The following is a 21,111-nucleotide window of genomic DNA, read 5'->3' on the forward strand; positions in this document are numbered from 1 at the left end:
TTGGGGGGAAAATGTTAAACTGAGGCCCCATTAGTCATCCCCTTCAGACGTAAAAGATTGTGTGGCACTATTTCAAAGGAGACCGTGGGGGTCCTCCCTAATATTTAATGGATGTTGTGAAAACAGCCACATAAATGCAAGTTCCTTTTCAAAACTAGAGATGGAATTTTACGGGCCATCCCGCCGACGGGATTTTCCGGTCCCACCGGAGTCATGGACTTTTGAATGGCTCGCCGCATCTTCCGACCCCGCTCCCACCGTGACGGGGCCGTAAAATTCCGCCCAAGATTCTAACTTCTATTCATGGGAAGCATTTCTGTCAATCAGCAGTCATCATTACCTTCTCTGCATCATTGCTCTCACGCAGCCGTACTGAAATTCCTAGTATAATCGAACCACACAGCTGAAAACCAAAAGATTGAACATTTTAAAAATACTTATTTAAAAACAGTTGCTTGAACAAGAAAAACATTTAAAGTTAGTTCAGTTTAAAACCGGAACTATATAACCAACACCTTGCTATCTCATACTGCTGTAAGCCATGAGCACTATAAAATAACTGACGGATAATACAACTATAAACCCAACATTGTCACAACATATGGAATTTCACACCACAGAAGGAAGGCACTAAGTCATTTCACAGGATCACAGTGCAGAAGAGGCCCTTCGGCCCATCGAGTCTGCACCGACACGGGAGAAACACCTGACCTACCTAATCCAATTTACCAGCACTTGGCCCATAGCCTTGAATGTTATGACACCCTTCGTTTCCCTTCCTTTGCTCCTATCTTTTTAATTGTTTCTTTCTTTTCCCCCCCACAATGAAAGTAAATTAAGCATTGCATTGCTGGGAGAGGAAAAATTAAGATATGTAAATAAATATGTTTAAAGACTTGAGCAGCATTTGCAGCTTGCATTGGTTAGTTCTGATATCATCTACAAAGCATCCAAAACGGTCTTAAAATTTTAATCAAATACTGAACATATTCAAAATTACAAGACATGACAGATAATTCTCAAGTTTATGAATTATCTAACATAAGCTTCCAAGTACTGGCTGGCACAGAAAATGAACGTTAAGGGTTATGGAGACATAGGAATCAATGCTGCACATAGTACATTCAGCCTAACATTAGAGATATTAGATGAGGCTCGGGGAAAGCTTTATGCCGTCAAAATTATTTCAATATATTATGATATTATGGTTTAAAAAGAAACATGCATTAAAACTAGTTTACCTTCTTGTTTAAGAATTAATATTGTGCAAAGAAAATAGCAATAATTGAACTTATGACATTGCTTTCCAGCTTGTTGTGTACAATTAGGCTAACCGCACCTGAAAAGCAGGAAGCTTGTGGAGGGTGGAGTAAGAGAGCATGATTCATTATGGATGAAGGTCCATTTAATGCAATATAAATGGGCAATCAACATACTCAGCAATTTCAAGCCCAAGACTATAATATGCCGGTTATAGGGCCTGGTTTAAAACTTCCCAGGTACAAATGATCCATGCTCTACCCACAAGGTGTTTCTCCAAACTTAAAATGTAAATGTTTAATGTGCTGGAAGAGAACAACCTCTGCTCTCTAAATATTTAAATTAAATTCAACTCCAAATGCTGGTGTTCCAATTGATTTCCTATTATCATTTCCTACACTCAATTTTAGAAATAAAAATTATAATGCAGCACATGGTGACCAGACAGCCCGGTCCTGCTGGAACAGTCCCGATTTTTCATTAAACGCTCAGGTGTCCTGACAATTTGCTTAAAATGGCTCAAATGTTCCGGTTTTGCAGCTTTTCCCTCTGTAAATGAACCCCATCATAGATTTCTGTCAGCATTTCACCTTTTCACACAGCATGGGCACCTCTTCTCTTCATTTCTTCTCACCTCCCCATTTCCTGGTGCACCATTTGCTGATGGCAAACCCCCCAAAAAAACCCCTCTAACGATTGGCGAGTGGGTAGCATTCCAATTCGTAATCAGCTGTTCTGGAACACTCCAACACGTGCAGAGCCAGTGGTGCCAGGGCAAATATTGCCCCCCCACCTCCACAAAATGGACTGGCTCTTAATGGGGCAGCTTCCTACTGCCCTGGTTGGTTTGCCTTTCAGTAACCCGAATGGCCATTCCATCCGGCCGCTCCAATTGGCCAGCCAGGAATTCCATGGAGGTGGTCAGTGAGGGAGAGCTGAAGGCCAATGGGAGAGAGCAGGTGGCCAGCAGGGGGTGGGGAGAAAACATTGATTTATAAATTATCCCCATGACTACCTGGGAGCCAAGAGGAATCAGCCACCGGGTGATGACAAAAGATTGACAGCAGTGTTCGCCAACCACACGAGGTATTCAAACAGCGCACATTGGTAAAACACCAATCAGCACTGAAGAAGGTGGCAGGCAAATTCGGTTGAACCATCGCATGTTCGACCAGACTTTTCATTGAAAGATCATGTGTGTTTTTCTGCCTGCAGCTCTGGGTGCAAACAAATTCTTGCACATTTGAGGTACGTTCGCTAGCTTAAAATCCTACTTCCTGCTGAAAACACCTGTGTTATAACCCTATGCAAATGAAAAGAAACAAGGCTTTTAAACAGAGATTGGTCTTACCATTGTGCATTGTACAGTAAAGTTAAGAGTGGAATAGAGGATTCTGGGACCTTGTGACAAATGATGCCGTTCAGTTTTTTTTGAGAAAATGGGGCAGAAATGTCATTGAAACAGAAGTCTGTGGTTCCTAACTGCGGTCTTCAACAATTGGATGTCTTTAGGGTTGCCTACTCTGGCTGGACATATTCCAGAGATGTCATCACATGACCTCCCACCTTCAACTGTGCCTTCCCCAGACTCATGCCATTGGTCGCCCAGCATGTCAATCATCACAGAGCTCCACCTTCCCAAGGCTTTTCAATATGCCTCTGTTTTGACTTTGAAAATCTGGTCACGCCAAATGCAGCGAGAAGCCATTTGTCAGTATTGAATTTAGGCCCTTATTCATTTTTGAATAATGTAACAATTTAGCACTCTGTGACAAAGCATCCCACATTTCAACAACTGTGCCATAGTTTTTCTAATCTCCAACCTCATGTAACCTTGAGATCATTGACCTTTCATTCACCTACCAAAAAATTTAGATTTACCTCATCTATTCCCCTTATTATTTTGAACATCAAATTTTCCCTCTATCTTCCCAGTTGGAGGGAATATAGTTATGGAATTAGTCAACCCAATCCTCCCTGCTAACTTGTAAACTCTGGTATTATTATTGTTTGCACTGCACTTTCTGCAGGGCCACTAATATGCTGCTGCTAAAGTGTGGAGCTCAAACTGTACAAATATTCGAGATATGGCCTGTTATTTTGTAGTTTTCACACCTTCTTTGCTTTTATATTCAATTACTGTCAATAGAAAACCCAAATTCCATTTGCCTTCAAATTTTTTAATAAAACTTATTCACCCATGTTCTGTTACTGAGTTGAAAAAAGTACCATTTAAAGGTTACATTTCCATTTCCAATTCCAGTGTGGATTGTATTATGTTTTCTTGCACCAAATTGCATTTGCCTCCGGCTTGCCCATGCTCCTACTCTGTCTGATCTTGAAAAACCATGAAATTTGAGACACATTTAGAGCAATCGGAGACGTGAGCTGGCAGAAATTGGAGCAGCACCAGTTGGGTTAGGTCAATGCACCTTTCCAAATTGTACTGGTGGCCAGCATTATCCAGACCATCAACGTCCATACAACTTGCACTCTTTGGATGGCGCAATACGATCAGGAACAGGAACCCTGCTTTAACTTTTTCCTTCCTGGCCCAGGCTGCTGAGGTCAATTGCAGCAGCTTAACTGCAATCCTGGAAGAAATCATCAATTGACTCTTTATAAACTAGAAATACAACTTGCACAGTTTAAAAATTAGTCAAAGACACAGGCCCAGAACTTCCAATCTCTGGATGGTCCTACCCCAGAGCTACTCCCCAAGATGCAGTGGGGGACCGCTCAGAAGTCCCCACTCAATGACTACACAGGAATTGTCTGGGAAGTTTGGACTTCCAATGGGCAATTACCATGTGTCTGGAACCCTCTGAAACTCTGTTAAGGTTGGAGACTGCGGGTGGTTCTGATTTACTTACCCAAATAGTTACCCTGGAAAGTTGGAAGGATTAAAACCAGTTCTAACTCCTGGGTAACTATACTACAGACTCCACAACTACCCCTCCAACCACACCACCACCTCCTTCTCCACCACCCACCACCCCACCGACCCTGACTAACCCGCTGAATAACCCCATTAATCTCCCCCCGACCTGCAACTCTACCTCCTCAACCACCCACCTGCCACCCTACCCACCTGCCACCCTACCCACCTGCCACCCTACACACTTACCTTCTTGCTATAGCTTCTCAAAGTGGCCTTTGGACCTTTAAAACTTACCGGAATACGGCAGCCAATGCTGTAAAAAGGTGGCATGGCCTGGCTTCGCTGACAATCCTGCTCTACGAAGGACGACTTCCAGAACAGGTACGTTCCGCATTTGAGGCCCAGTTCCGAAGTCCAGGCAAGTAATGATAAGTTCCGGTGCAAGGTAAGTAAAATAGGAGTGGAATGGCAATCCAACGGCTATTGGCACTCCTCGGAAGTTTCAACCCACAATATCATAAGAGCCACAATGCTGTTACTCAAGTACAAATAATAATGAAAAACTAGACAGAAACACATTTATGGATTTCCATGTTTTCTGACTGATGCTTATAAACGTACATGTATCAATACCAATGAAATAAGTTAAATTCAAACGCTAATCCATTTAAAAATCGTCTGCCAACCCTCATATTCCCCACGGCACCCCTGATGAATGTCGCAAACTTCTCTTTCCTGTAATAAGTGCTTTCGCTACAAAAAAAAGTCTCAAAACAAAAGCCACGTTTAGTTTCTTTATTGGTGTATACATCTATGTCTGCGAGAGACTCATGGGTGATAGGCTAGCTACTAGCACAATGGCACATGATGTCATTTTGCTTGGCAGTGCAACTGTAACTTTGATCCAAGCAGGGTTGATACAACTTAATATTTTTGTGATTAAATAGTGCACAAGTTCTGGCTGTTATCCGCTAAGATATCCATCACCAAGGAGCGTTTTCACTATCTGATATTTTTAAGAAATTCTTTTAGACAACTATTTTCTAAAAACTGAGAAATAAAATGGTTCAACCGATCAAGTTCACACACAAATCTTTCATGAGTCATAGTGGCCGCAGTTGCTGACCCCTAGTTTAGTAGAACATCAGAGAGCATTGGCAAATCTATGGGGATAGAAAAAGTGGGACATGAGCAGAGTGGAACCCCTGATTCTCTCTGCATTACCTTTAACACGTTCACCTTTGATTCTCAAAGACAGTGAAACAAAATATCAGAAAAATATCAAGGAAAAGAAACTTGACTATAAAAGAACCACAGAAAAGATCGTGCATTGATTCCTTAAATGTTGGAGGCAATGAGATTCTCGTCTGGTGGCTAGAGAGCCGGCGAGAGTGCCAGGTCGCCTCTTTCAGGGAAGGCCTTGCCATATTAAGTGCCATTTGGGCATTTAACTGGACGGCAGCTGGTGTGTACCCTGTGGTTGGGGCCCCGAGAGTAGGAGGGTTGCTCATCCAGAACCAGCCAACTAGAGGCCTGCAGCTTTCTTAAATGGCAGTGCCACCGGGGAGTCGGTGGATGCTGTGGTACCAGACCCAAGCCCTGGCATCATCACTGGATCACAGGCTACAGGTGAGTGATGGTGGTTGGCAACAAGGGTGGGGTGGGTCTCAGCAGGATCCTTTCTCAATACCAGATCTCTTTGAACAATAGCCACCTACTAGCCTTGGGAGCCTGCAAGTAACCCCACACAGGTTTGTTTGTTATGTTTCCCGCCTGGCAAGCTGCCCACTTGCCACTGGGTTATCACCTGCGGCAGGATGAGGCCCTTAAGTGGGCATTAATTGCTCATTTAAGGGCCACAACTGGTGGCAGGGTGGGATGGCTGTCCATGGGCCTTCCCACCATGGATTTAATCATGGTGGAGGGTGGGAAATGGCATGGTCCCCACACACCACCCCAATCAATTCCACCCATTGATTGTACAAGTCTTAAATTATACCCAGGTTTTCATGAATTCTGCTTGAACCAGTGATGTTCAGACATAGTACAAACATGCCCCTTCCCTTCTTTTTCCATTTTCCCCTCACTAGTATTATTTCAGTCAGATTTTCAACAACGTAGGGGGAAAAAAAAAATATCGGACCAACGTCCCAATATTTTTGCAGAAAAGTGCTGGCTCCAGCGCAATGCAATACCACACTGGCCAGGGTTGTCAGTATTTTAATAGCTCTCCAACATGGCTACAACTTCTTACATTTAAAGAGCACTTTTTAAGAATGATGTCCTAAGGTGCTTTGGAAACATGGGGGAGAAAATATTCCAGGACAAAGGAGATGTAAGGAGGCATGATCAACGGTGTTGCCAATGAGGCAGGTTTTAACTAAGATCAGAAAAGGAGTAAGGGGTGGCAATTAGAAAGGTAGAGGTGTTTATTAAAATAATTCCATACAAAGGAGCCCAGGTAGTTAAAGTCACAGCAGCTAACAATGAGGCAAAGGGATGGAAGATGCCCAAGAAGCCAGGGTCAAAAGGAAGGGAGAGTTTAGCAGGAGGTTGTAGGACTGGAGGATGATAGAGAGATTAGATGATGTGAGGTATATGGAGGAACATAGCCCAAGAATAAGCATTTGAAATTTGAGATATTGGAGGACCTGTAACCAAGATAAAAGCAAAATACTGTGGATGTTGGAAATCTGAAACATAACAGAAAATGCTGGAAAAACTCAGCAGGACTAACAGCATCTGTGGAGAGAAAAACAGAGTTAATGTTTTGAGTCTGTATGACTCTTCTTCAGTCATACGGACTTGAAACATCAATTCTGTTTTCCCCTCCACAGATGCTGTTAGGCTTGCTGAGTTTTTCCAGCATTTTCTGTTTTTGCTAACTTGTAACCAACACTGGTTAGGAGAAGAGCCAACAGGTAAGACTGACTCACTGTAGAAGTTAACACAAGTAGCAAACTTTTGAATGATCTGAAGTTAATAAATGGTGTTGTATGGGAAGCCAGCCAGGAAATTAGTGCAAGTAAACAAGTCTGGAATGGAACACTTCAATCATTAACCTGGTCCTTTTCATGATGTAATGATGAAAAGCAAAAAGCATTTGGCCCATTTTAGTTCATTCGTCTTAAAAGATCTTAGCTAGAATGCTGCAGTGCAGGACCAGCCATTTCTTAAATAATTCCAGGGGTTCCTGTTTAACTGAATAACATAATTAGATTCTAAAACACAATCAACAATGGAGGATGCAATCACAATACTGAGCAAACCCTTCAGAGTATCATGACAGAAATTTGATTTTCAAACAGAACCAAAGAGAAATTTTATTCTACCACCATCTCTGATGGCTATTTAAAGAGTCACTATAATACTGACTAGCCATTGCCTAGTGACACATAATTCCACAAAAATATTCAATCATTAGTTTGATTTTCCCTGTACTGTAGGTGCAGAGCTGTTGGACTAATATTGCCCTTGACTTATAGGCATTTATAGGCATTATAGTACATTTGGGAAATATTATTAGTATTGAGGTTTATATGATGATATTTTAGAGCTGTAGATTTAAATTTAGGATAAATAAAGGGAGTAATGTGTCCTGTTCTGAGCTCTGCTTGACAGCAAGCCTGGTGGTTTGATTGTTATGAGATCAAAAGAAAGGTTTTGATTGTTTTACTGGGAAGGAGGTACAAGTTATTTACACTTGGAGACATTGGAGGCAGTCTTTGTGCCTACAATGAATATACTTGGCGTCTCCCAAAATTCCAGAAAGGTATAATCAGTATCGGGTTGTAAACAGTTGGCTGTTAACTGTCCATTTACTTCTAAGAGGAAAAGGAGTTGGGGTCAAGAATACCTAATAAGCAGTTCTACCTGGATGCAAGGTTAATGTGTTTCATGTTTTCAACGGGAAGAGAGTCATTTTTGAAATCAGGCTACGAGGCTTAAAACTCATCAAATATCACAAGACAGACAGGGATTCTGTGTGGTCAGCAGAGGGCAAAGACTGCTCAGCTTTTTGAGCTACCACAGCTAGAAGCAGGAGGGAGACGGTGTCTAGTTTAAGAGACCTACCCTGCAGCCATCTACAGATTCCAGGAGATTTGACCTGGCCAGGGGGGAGGACAAATCCTCAGTACAAGCTTTACTGCAGATGGTGGATTTAAGAAACTCTCCAAAAACTGAGGGAAGGGCTTAGACACTGTCATTCGACGCTACTACTTGGCAAAACGGGGATACGGGAACCCATTGGAAGCTGAGAACAACTGTGGACTGTTGCTAAAAGAACAGTAAATCTGTGGAGAGTGGGATGGGTAATAAGTATAAAAGGAGAATGTCAGTTTAAGTTACCTGCAGAAAAGAAAAGTTTAGTACAATAGCGTTTTTACTAATTTGTGTCACGAAGCTAACATTTTTTAAATTATATTATTGTGGTTTATTGTAAAGTAGGTTTACGGATGTAAGTGTAGATAGTTCCGTGTGATTTAGTTGAATTAGAGCAAGATAGACTGCGAGCTTGAAATTATCAAAATAAGTTAGGGGTAAAAGGAATTTGAAATGCTAAATGAGTTAACAAGAATGAGGGCTTAGCATGTGGGGTATGAAGGGAATTTGCATTTTTAGGTAAGTGAAGGGGTTGTTTAGGTTTCAAAGGGATGATGGGATGTTTACAACTAACGAGATAAGCAAGGCCAAGCAGTATGTTTATTTTTCCCCAAAGGTACTGACCATATTAGCAACAAAAAAGATTTTTGTACTATGGGAAAGGTAAATATCCTAAGACATATAGAACAATGGAATTTACAGATTAAAGAGAGAGAAACATATAAAAGTAGTTTAAAAGCAGAAGTGAATATTAAAGCTTCAGTTATGGCTGCCATTATGCTAGTAGATTTGCATCAACATATAATGGTTCCCATTTTACATTATACTTATACTGCTGCCTTTGCATTCAAGTCAGATTAGTGAACTAGGTCCCATGTGCATTCTATCCTCCACTCTTCTGTTTAAGGCTCCTTAGACAGCACCTTCCAAACCCATAGCTGCTACCACCTAGAAGGCCAAGGGCAGCAGACACATGTGACACCACCAACTGCAAGTTCCCCTCCAAGCCACATACCATCCTGACTTGGAAGTATATTGCCAGTCCTTCACCGTCGCTGAGGTCAAAATTCTGGAACTCCCTCCCTAACAGCACTGTGGGTGGAACTACACCACATGGACTGCAGCAGTTCAAGAAGGCAGCTCACCCACCTTCTCAAGGGCAATTAGGGATGGGTAATAAATGTTGACCTAGCCAGCATTGCCCACATCTCATGAACAAAACTCTCAGATGTTGCATACAACCAGCAATGTGCAGAGGAATGCATCAAACTGGATGTCAGGAGATGCTAAAACAAATCCCATCATGAGGAGTAGCATCTTCTCCACCAGAGTCCAATAGTTTTGGTGCAGAAGATAACTATTACTGTGTTCATTCCACTTCACATTAGATTTTACTAAGTTTGCCGGGTGCATGAAATTTGTGAATACACATACATATCCAGAAAACCAGTAATGGCTTTCACTGCAACTAACACACGCAACTAGTCTCAGGCTAGTACATGTAAAAAAAAACTTCACCCTTGAACTAACACTCAATCGACTGAAGGGAGAGGAATCGATTAACTGTAGAGGGAGTGTTTACTCAACATAAACATTGACCTTGACTAACTGCAACCTGTTCTATGATTTCCATCTTAAAATACAGACTTTAAAATTCAGACACAACAAGGAACCTGGCGTTAAATAATTACAAGTAGCAATTAGCAAGATCTACGTGGTTTTCACGAGCATGTAAAACGGGGAAACAATAAAAGGAAAATCCACGTTCCACCACATGAATTACTCTGAACATGGCCAGGTTATCAATGAACAACTGTGTGTGTTAACAGGAAGTGGCTCCCTCGAAATTTTTATTTTTAAAAATGCCCCTTAGAAGATATGGAGACTTCTATAAAACGAGCTGCATCGTGTAGACGAATGATTAAACGGGAAATAAATAATTAAACTAGGAGATCCGTGCGCTTAGGTCAAACTCAATTGGTAAGGAGTGAAACTCCTCGCAGGGGCTGATCAGGGATCCAGCGGCAGCCTTACAATAAGTCAGGCATTATGATGGAGATGAAATAAAACATAATTGGACGCGGAAATGTAAACGCTACAGTTTCAGACGGGCGGTACAACTTTAACTACTTTAGTTTTAATCACAACGGTTATAATTACTTTCTGTAGCGCGTAAACTGACTGGCAATTTTTTAAAAAAACGCTCACCCAGAATAAAAAGTTGAAGAAGAACATGGAAGACTTGATGCATGTACTAACTCCGGCCATTTCCCTGTTTTTTTGTTCATTGACCACCGGGTGAAATTTTAATGCTGCTTCTCCTGCTCCTCGCTGCTAATAAATATGCCGCTCCCATCCCGGTTGGAACGAACCCTTTGAAAGTGGAGGCTGCGCATTGCTGCATTAGACACTGTGCAAAGTGTCGAGAGTCCAGCGATGCACCGAGTGTGGCTATCAGGGATCAGTGACCCCTGTGGGGACAGTAGAATATGGAAACAGGCTAATTGTGGTGCCCATGTTTCTTTTAAAAGTTGACCAAACAGATCCAGCCAGCCACATAGCCCGCTGTTTCTTATTTTCATCCATGACTTGCATTCCGAAACCCAATGTAAATCGGTTAATTTTTGCAAGTGACATTTCAAAGTAGATGGGGCAGGGCGCGAGTATTTAGAATGGACTTCCAAGTGACAGATACAATCCTTGGTATCATTTAAGAAGCAACTCGGAGCAGCAATTAAGGGAGTGCGGGCTTCGGTTTGGATGGATGAATTAAACGGACCAAATGGCCTTCCTCATTCATAAACATTCAAGTTCTTCTGAGTGTTCCTTTCTCCAAGAAGCCAAGAGAAAGGTTTCCCAATGTTCTGACCCGTTCAGGCAATTCCCATTAAACTCGATCAAAACTTGTATCTGTCCATTGGAAAATACTGGCTCAGAACTGTTGAAGGGTCATTCGGACTCGAAACGTTAACTGTGTTCCTCTCCGCAGATGCTGCCAGACCTGCTGAGTTTTTCCAGGTATTTTTGTTTTTGTCTTTGATTTGGTTATCTGCACTAACATTTCCGTCTGTGTGGCTCCGTGTCAAATTTTGCTTGATAAGTATCTTGTGGCGTTTTAGTACATTTAAAGCCCCAATACAAATGGAAGTTGTTGTTAAGATTGGAAGTAGCCAGGGAATTCAGCCAAAACTATTTCACAGGGTAATAAGCCAGCGTGATAGGGACAAGTCACTGTAAAAATAGCTTCAAGGAGAATTAAAAACGCGTTAAGTGAAGGGAGCAATTGAAATACAGCTGAAAAGTGTGTTTGAGATCAACCAAAGAGGCTTTGTGAGCCAAATAGCTTTACCACAATATCTTAAAAGCCATAATACTGTTACTCAAATGCAATAAAAATGAAATACAAGACAGAGGCACGTTTATGGTTTTCTATGCTTTTTGACTGATGCTTATAAATGTACATGTATTAATATCAACAAAATATCAAATTAAATTCAAATGCTAATCAATTTTTAAAAATGTTAACCTTAATATTCTACACAGTACCACTGATGAATGTTGCAAACTTCCTTTTTCTGCAATAAATTACATTTTCTTGCAGCAAAACAGCCTCAAACCAAGGCCACATTTAGTTTCTTCATTGATGTATACATCTACGCTTGCAAGAGACAATGGCACATGATGTCATTTTGCTTGGCAAAGGTATGCAACTGTAACTTATGGCTTTTGATCCAAGCAGGTTTACTAGAATTTCATATTTTAGTGATTAAATATTTCACAAGTTCTAGCTGTTATCTGCTAAAATATCGATTGCCGACCATATTTGGATCACTATTTCCTAAATTCAGAGAAAAATATAGTTTGCCTATGAATCCTTGGTGAGCCACATGTGGCTGCAGAGCTACAAGTTGCCAATCCTTAGAAGAACGGAGAACATTGGCAAATCTATGGGAATAGAGTAAAAGGGGGTCATAAGCAGAGTAGAACCCCTGATTCTCTCTGCATTACCTTTAACACCTTCACTTATGATTCTGAATGACAGTGAAACTTTTCCTAATGTTTTTATAAATAGCAGGAAAGCATCAAGAAAAAGAAACTTGACTATAAAAAGCAGCACACAGATCAATCGTGTGTGGATTCCTTAAAAGAACCTTTGGATAGTATTTAATGGAGGCAATGAGAGCCTCGCCAGGTGGCTGGAGAGCCAGTGAAAGCCCAGCGTTGCTTCTTTTAGGGAGGGCCCCATCAAATTAAATGATTCTCAGGCTTTTAGCTGGACAGCAACGGATATTCCCTGCACTGAGGGCAGAAGTCCTGCCCACTGAGAGCTGCCAGAGGCCATAAGCTCTATTGAACGGCAACACACATGCCCTACCCTCCAGGCCTTGGGGAGGGTAGGGCATGTGTGTTGCCGTTCAATAGAGCTTATGGCCACTCGATCGCAAGCCACAGGAGTGTGATGGGGGTGGGGGAGGGGGAGGGGGTGGGGGTGGGGGGATGGTTGAGCTGTCATGGTAACTGGAAGTTTGGCAGCAAGAGCGGGGATGGGCCAGATCCTTTTATCAGGTGCCGAGTGCCTTTGAACAAGGAGACCCCAACCCTCCAACCCTGGGAGCCTGCAAGCAAATTGCTTGTTGTGTTCTCTGCAAGGCAAGTCCCCTGCCCTCCACTGGGTTAATACCAGCAGTGGCAGGTTCTGGCCCTTGAGTAGGCATTAATTGCCCAGTTAAGGACCTCAATTGGTGGCCCAGCAGGATGGCTGTCCGTGGGTCTTCTCACCACTGATTTAATAGGGTTGGAGGATGGCAGGGTCCCTACGCACTACTCTCCCACCTGATTAAATGCCCCTGCCACCAAACACGACACAGGGGAGGGCATCAAATTCTACCCATTGATTGTACAAGTATACAAGTCCTAATTATACCCAGGCTTTCACTAATTCTGCTTGAATCAGTGATATTCAAACATACCTCTTCCCTTCCTTTGCCATTTCCGGGAGGTGGGTGGGAGGTGGAAAATCAGACCAACGTCCCAATATTTTTGTAGAAAAGTGCTGGCTCCAGCACAATGCAATACCGCACTGGCCGGGGTCGTCAGTGTTTTAATAGCTCGCCGTTTGATTTTAAAGCGCACTTTTTACACACAGAATGATGCCCTAAGGTGCTTTGCAGACATAGTGGAGAAAATATGCCCAAGACAAAGGTGACATAAGGAGGCTTGATCAACACTGTTGCTAGGTTTTAACTAAGATTAGTAAAGGAGTAAAAGTGAGGTAATTAGAAAGGTAGAGGTGTTTACTAAAAGAATTCCATAAAGGGGAGCCCAGGTAGTTAAAGTCACAGCAGCTAACAATGAGGCAAAGGGATGGAGGATGCCCAAGAAGCCAGGGTCAAAAGGATGGGAGAGTTTAGCAGGAGGTTGTAGGACTGGAGGATGATAGAGAGGTTGGAAGATGCAAGATATATGGAGGAACATAGCCCAAGAATAAGCATTTGAAATTTGAGGTATTGGAGGACCTGCAACCAACACTGGTTAACAGGAAGAGCCAACAGGTAAGACTGATACACTAGAATTTAACACGGGTAGCAGAGTTTTGAATGATTTGAAGTTAATGATTGATGTAGTGTGGGAAATATTGAAACATTAGTTTGATTTTCCCTACACTGTAGGGTCAGGGTTGACTTATTGTCTGATGCTGACAATAAATTATGTGCATTTGGGACTAATATTGTTACAATTGAGGTTTATAAGAGATTATAATTTTGGAACTATAGGTTTAAATTTAGGATAAATGAAGGGGGCTATGTGACCTGTTCTGAAGTCTGTCTGGCAGCAAGCCTAGGTGGTTGGATTGTTCGAGATCAAAGGAAGATTTAGATTGTTTTACTGGGAAGAAGGTACAAGACAATGGAAGCAATCTGTGTTTACAATGAATAGGCTCGGAGCCTCCCAAAGTCAAAATTGGTCAAAATCCTGGAACTCCCTGCCTTACAGCACTGTGGGTGTACCTACACCACATAGATAGCAGTGGTTCAAGGTGGTAGTTCACCACCACCTTCTCAAGGGCAATTAAGGATGGGCAATAAATGCTAGACTGACCAGCTATGCCCACATCCCATGAATGAATATCAAAAAGTCTCAAAGATATTATCGATATCAAGTTGTAAACAGTTGAGCTGTAAATTGACCATTTACTTCTAAGATGAAAGGGAGTTGGGGTCAAGAATAGCTTAGCAACAGTTCTATTTGGATGCAAGGTTAATCAGTTTCACGTTGCCATGGAGAAGAGGGCAGAGGAAGTCATTTTTGAGATCAGATTAGGAAGCTTAAAAATCATTGACTATCACAAGACAGAAGGGGATTCTGTGTGGTCACCAGAGAGAAAAGGCTCTCTCCACCTACATCCGCGATCCCTCTGATGCCCTACAGCATATCAACAATTTCCAGTTCCCTGGCCCCAACCGCCTCCTCTTCACCATGGACGTCCAATCCCTCTACACCCCACCAGGATGGTCTGAGGGCTCTCTGCTTCTTCCTTGAACAGAGGCCCGAACAATCCCCATCCACCACCACCCTCCTCCGTCTGGCTAAACTTGTTCTCTCACTAAATAATTTCTCCTTAAATTTGTCTCACTTCCTCCAAATAAAAGGTGTGGCTATGGGTGCCCGCATGGGCCCCAGTTATGCCTGTCTCTTTTTGGGGTATGTGGAACATTCCTTGTTCCAGTCCTACTCAGGCCCCCTCCAACAACTCTTTCTCATGTACATGGATGACTGTTTCGGTGCCGTTTCGTGCTCTTGTCAGGACCTGGGAAAATGTATTAATTTTGATTCTAATTTCCACCCCTCCATCACTTTCACATGGTCCATCACTGACACTTCTCTTCCCTTCCTTGACCCTGCTGTCTCAATTTCTGGTGATAGTCTGTCCACCAATATTCATTACAAGCCTACCAACTCCCACAGCTACCTCGACTACAACTCCTCACACCCTGCTTCCTGTAATGACTCCATCCCACTCTTCTCAGTTCCTTCACCTCTGTCACATCTGTTCTGATGATGCCACTTTCCAAAACAGTGCTTCTGACATGTCTTCCTTAACCGAGGTTTCCCACCCACGGTGGTTAACAGGGCCCTCAACCGTGTCCGACCCATCTCCTGCACCTCTGCCCTCACACCTTCCCCTCCCTCTCAGAACCATGATAGAGTCTCCCTTATCCTCACTTTTCACTCCACCAGCCTCCGCATTCAAAGGATCATCCTCCACCATTTCCACCAACTCCAACATGATGCCACCACCATCAAACACATCTTCCCTTCACCCTCACCCCCTTAAGCATTCCATAGGGACCGTTCCCTCCGGAACACCCTGATCCATTCCTCCATCACCCCCAACACCTCAACCTCTTCCCACGGCACCTTCCCATGCAATTACAGAAGGTGCAACACCTGCCCCTTTGCTTCCCACCTCCTCACCATCCTAGGGCCCAAACACTCCTTTCAAGTGAAGCAGCACTTCCCTCAATTTGGTCTACTGTATTCGCTGCTCCCAATGCGGTTTCCTCTACATTGGAGAGACCAAACGCAGACTGGGTAACCGCTTTGCGGAACACCTTCGGTCTGTCCGCAAGCATGACCCAGATCTTCCTGTGCTTACTATTTCAACACACCACCCTGCTCTCATGCCCACATGTCCATCCTTGGCCAGCTGCAATGTTCCAGTGAAGCTCAACGCAATATATTTTTCCCACCTATTTCTATTATTATTTTAAATTTATTTCCATTCATTGTTTTATCTCCACTTGTTAGCCTATTTCGATCTTTTTTCCCCACATCGTCCCCCCACTCCTCCCCCACTAAGGCAATCTGTCACTTGCTCATTATGCTTTCTACTCATAATGTCACCATTAATGTCTCCTTTAGCCAGTATCACCACCATCAACACCTCTTCAACCTTTTGTTTATGACATATTTTGCAATCTCTCCTTGCATCTACCTATCACTGGCCTTCTATCCAGCTTCACCTGTCCCACCCCCCTTAAACAGTATATGTTTCACCACATTTTTACTTCTCGTTAGTTCTGAAGAAGAGCCACACGGACTCGAAACATTAACTCTCTCTTTCTCTCCACAGATGCTGTCAGACCTGCGTTTTTCCAGCAATTTTTGTTTTTGTTTCCGATTTCCATCATCCGCAGTATTTTGTTTTTATTTTATTATTGAGTAAAGGCGGCTTGACTTTGTGAGCTGGATGCAGGAGGGCAACGGTCTCTAGTTGAAGAGATGCATCCTGCAGGCTTCTAAGGATTCCAGGCCTGTCCAGTGCGAAGAATCATTGGAACAAAGGTTTACTGAAGGTGATGGATCTAAGAAACTCTCAAAAACTGAGGGAAAGGCCTGGAGATGGTCACTCGAGGTTACTGCTTGGTGAAACAGGGATATGGGAACCCATTGGAAACACCTGTGGACTGTTTGCTAAACGAGTGGTCATTCTGAGGGGAGTGTGATGAGTGCTAAGTATTAAAGAGGAAATTATTTTCTGCAGTTTAAGGAGCATTCAGGAAAAAAAAGTGTTTAGTCATTTGTTACAATAAATATTTAAATCATGAAACCATGCCAAGTCTCAACTTAAGTTAGAATCTCTTTTTACAAGTTATAGATCTCTACGGAGATCGTAACAATATTATGGGTGATGATTTGCCTGTTCAAATACACCATATACTAAAATTAATTCTAGTACTGCCTGTGATCCTGTCTGAATTCTATATAGCCTAGTGATTGTCAAATTCAATTAAAATAAAAAAGTAAAACATATGTTGTAAAATAAATTAAACGGCACACATAAGAAAATAGAAACATCAACAAGGAAAAAGAAATGAACACCTAACGCGAGAACTGCAGTTTAAAACCAGAAATGAATATTCATGATTTAGTGAAGGCTGCCATTATATTGATCGTTTTCCATCAACATATAATGGTTTCTATTTTACCTTAATGCAAAAGTGGAAGTATAATTACAAAGCCAGATTTGTGAACTAGTTCCCATGTGCATTCTAGCCAGGGAAAGAAGCCTCCTTCCCCGTCAGATGTTGTATACAGAATGCAGATTAACTCCAACCAGCAGTATGCAGGGGGATGTATCAAACCGGACGCCAGGAGATGTTGAAACAAATTCCATCACGGGGAGTGGTTTCTTCTCCAGAAGGTGATTATCATGGTGTTCAGGGAGAGTCTGGACAAACCACTAACTCCTGACAAACTGACTAAGGCCCTTGAGTCCTTCAAGAAGAGTAAGACTCCCGGAAGCGACAGCTTACTGGCTGAGTTGTATTCGGCTCTGTAGGACTGGATCGGCCCAGACCTGCTAGAAGTGTACGAGAGTATGCTACTGGCCGGCAGCATGTCAGAATCCAAGAGGAAAGGTATCATCACCCTCATCTATAAGCGGAAGGGGGAAAGGGAGGAAATTAGAAATTGGTGACCCATTTCACTGCTGAATGTGGACTATACGATTGTGTCCAAGGTCATTGCCAATCGGGTCAAGTCTGCTCTGGAGTTGGTGATCCACCCTGACCAGCCCTGCGCTGTGCCCGGCAGGAAGATCTCCCACAGCCTTGTGCTACTCAGGGATATGATTGCCTATGTACAGGACAGCGGTGTGAACACCTGCCTCATCAGCCTAGATCAGGAGAAGGCCTTTGACAGAATATCGCACACCTACATGGTGGATATGCTTTCCAAAATGGGGTTTGGGGAGGGAATTCGCAATTGGTTCCAACTGCTCTACACTAACATCAGTAGTGCAGTCTCAATCAATGGGTGGGAATCAGATAGCTTTCCAATTAAATCTGGGGTCAGGCAGGGCCGCCCTCTCTCCCCGTCCTGTTTGTGTGTTGCATAGAACCCTTTGCTGAGTCCTTCAGGAAGGATCTGGGCATAAGAGGAGTGACAGTCCCAAGCAGTGGAGGCACTCAGGTCAAAGCTTCCCTGTACATGGATGATGCTAGGATCCGCTGTCGGTGCGCAGGCTGATCAACCTCTGTGACCGGTTCGAACTGGCCTCGGGAGCCAAGGTAAATTGTGGCAAGAGTGAGGCTATGTTCTTTGGGAACTGGGCTGACCGATCCTTTGTCCCCTGCACCATCAGATCAGACGGCCTGAGGGTGCTGGGGATTTGGTTCAGAGGCGACCAGGGCATGCGTTAGAAACTAAAAGGAGCAAGTGTCTATGGTGGAAAGAAAACTGGGCATGTGGGAGCGACGCTCCCTCTCCATTGCGGGTAAGAACCTGATCATCAGTTGTGAGGCACTCTCGCTGTTGCTGTACGTGGTGCAGGTCTGGCCCATTCCACACTCCTGCGCGATGGCGATCACCCGAGCCATCTTTCACTTTATCTGGAGGTCGAAAATGGATCGTGTCTGCAGGGACGCGATGTACAAGCCTCTAGATAAAGGGGGAAAAAACATGCCCAACATCGCTCGCCCTCATACTGATGGCCACCTTTGTGTGTGGCTGCATCAAGCTGTGCGTAGACCCTCAGTATGCAAACACCAAGTGTCACTACGTGCTGAGGTTCTACCTGTCCCCGGTGTTGCGAAGGATGGGTCTGGCCACGCTGCCGCGGAACGCTCCAAGTAGTTGGACCGTGCCGTACCACCTGTCCCTCGTGGAAAAATTTATGCAGAGAAACACCTTTGACAAGAAGTCCATCAGGCAGTAGTCGGCATGTAATGTCTTAGAGGCCCTGCGGGAAAAGGAGATGGTGGATCCTGTGGGATGGTTCCCCAAGCAGACCGTCAAAGTCATTTGGCAGAATGCCTCATTGCCAGAACTTTCCAACAAGTACCAAGATGTAGCATGGCTGGTGGTGAGAAAGGCCCTTCCCGTCAGATCCCTCCTACGCTCCAGGAGTCTTACCCCCTCTGCACGTTGCCCTCAAGGTGGCTGTGGGGGGGGGGAAAAGAGGCCACTGTTCACCTCATTGTGGATTGTGCCTTTGCAAAGAAGGTCTGGCGAGAGATGCAGTGGTTTCTGTCGAGGTTCATCCTGAGCAATGCTATGACACAGGACTCTGTGCTCTTCGGGCTGTTCCCAGGTTTACACACCGAGACAAACATCAACTGCAGCTGGAGGATCATCAACTCAGTGAAAGACACTCTTTGGTCTGCCCGAAATTTGTTGGTCTTCCAGTGCAAAGAGTTGTCCCCGACTGAGTGTTGCAGACTGGCACATTCCAAGGTCCAGGACTACGTGCTGAGGGATGCACTAAAGCTTGGGGCAGCCGCTGCAAAGGCGCAATGGGGAAAGGCCGCTGTCTAAGACCTTTCTGCCATAGGGCACTGAGGGGCTGGAAATTGTATAGACCCCTCGGGCTGTACTGCTCACAATGAATGTATGTATTGAATACTAATTGTATCATAATTGTACTGAAGCACCTCAGAGTGCAACATGATGTATGTTGATAACTCCAATACCATTGCACTGTCTGACTGTCTGTAATAATCATATTGAAATGGCTGTAATATTCATTGATTGTATTGAAGCACTTCGTGATCCATGTGTAAAAGTTGAATCTGATTGTATTTTTTGTGATGGCGATTTAGAAATGTTTTGTAATGTTCGTTCAGATATTTTATGAATAAAGTACAGTTTTCCAAAACAAAAATCACAGTGTTCATTCCACTTCCTATGAGATTTTACTAAGTTTGTTGGGTGCATGAGCTTTTGTGAATACACACAAGGGTCCAATAAACCAGTAATGGCTTTCAATGCAACTAACACACGGAAGTGTAGAGGGAGTGCTTGTTTACTTAACATGAATATTAACCTTGACTAACCTGTGCCATCTTAAAATACAGACTTTAAAATTCGGGCACAGTAAGGAAACGGACGTTAAATAATTACAAGTAGCAATAAACAAGATCTACGTGGTTTTCACGAGCATGTAAAGCGGGGAAGCAATAAAGGAAAATCCACGTTCCACACATGAATTACTCTGAACATGGCCAGGTTATCAATGAACAAGTGTGTGTGTTAACAGTAAGTGGCTCCCTCCCAATCTTTATTTTATTGTAAAAATGCCGCTGAGAAGACATCGAGATTTCTACAAAACGAGCTATTGTGTATTGTGTAGATAAATCATTAAGATTTAATTCCTTATTTCCCGTTTAATAAAGAGATTCATGCGCTTGGGTCAAACTCTCAATTGGTAAGGAGCGAAATTCCTCTCGGATTCAGTGCTCGACTTACTGTAAGGTCGGCATTATGATGGAGATGAAATAAAACATAATTGGACGCGGAAATGTAAACGCTACAGTTTCAGACGGGCGGTACAACTTTAACTACTTTAGTTTTAATCACAACGGTTATAATTACTTTCTGCAGCGCGTAAACTGACTGGCAATTTAAAAAAAAAAATGCTCACCCAGAATAAAAAGTTGAAGAAAAACATGGAATACTTGATGCATTTATTAACTGCGGCCATTTCCCTGTTTTTTGTTTCTCAGCCACCGAGTGAAATTTTAATGCTGCTTCTCCTGCTCCTCGCTGCTAATAAATGTGCCGCTCCCATCCCGGTTGGAACGAACCCTTTAAAAGTGGAGGCTGCGCATTGCTGCATTAGACACTGTGCAAAGTGTCGAGAGTTCAGCGATGCACCGTGTGTGGCTATCCGGGATCAGTGACCCCTGTTGGGGCCAGTAGAATATGGAAACAGGCTAATTGTGGTGCCCATATTTTTTTTTAAAGGTGACTCAACAGATCCAGCCAGCCACATAGCCCGCTGTTTCTTATTTTCATCAATGACTTGCATTCCGAAACCCAATGTAAATCGGTTAATTTTTGCCGATGACATTTCAAAGTAGATG

The 21,111-nt window shown here is 43.3% G+C and overlaps 1 protein-coding gene across 2 annotated transcripts in view; it reads right to left on the reverse strand.

Moving 5' to 3' along the window:
* The window catches only part of LOC144696350 (tetraspanin-8-like), a 31,756-nt gene extending 10,941 nt beyond the window's left edge, over window positions 1–20,815 (reverse strand). Inside the window, exons 1-2 of one of the 2 annotated variants that reach the window (XM_078567569.1) lie at window positions 20,670–20,815; window positions 341–403 (exon numbers count right to left, since the gene is read on the reverse strand). In XM_078567569.1, coding sequence (XP_078423695.1) covers window positions 341–403; window positions 20,670–20,729 — 123 coding nt within the window. In that variant the 5' untranslated portion in view covers window positions 20,730–20,815. Of the gene's footprint in view, window positions 1–340; window positions 404–10,453; window positions 10,629–20,669 lie in introns of those variants that run through there. The other variant, XM_078567568.1, reaches the window with a different exon arrangement.
* Between the last annotated feature and the right edge of the window lie 296 nt (window positions 20,816–21,111).

Source organism: Cetorhinus maximus, chromosome 22 (genome assembly GCF_964194155.1).
Source record: "Cetorhinus maximus chromosome 22, sCetMax3.hap1.1, whole genome shotgun sequence".
In the NCBI taxonomy this organism is placed as follows: Eukaryota; Metazoa; Chordata; class Chondrichthyes; order Lamniformes; family Cetorhinidae; genus Cetorhinus; species Cetorhinus maximus.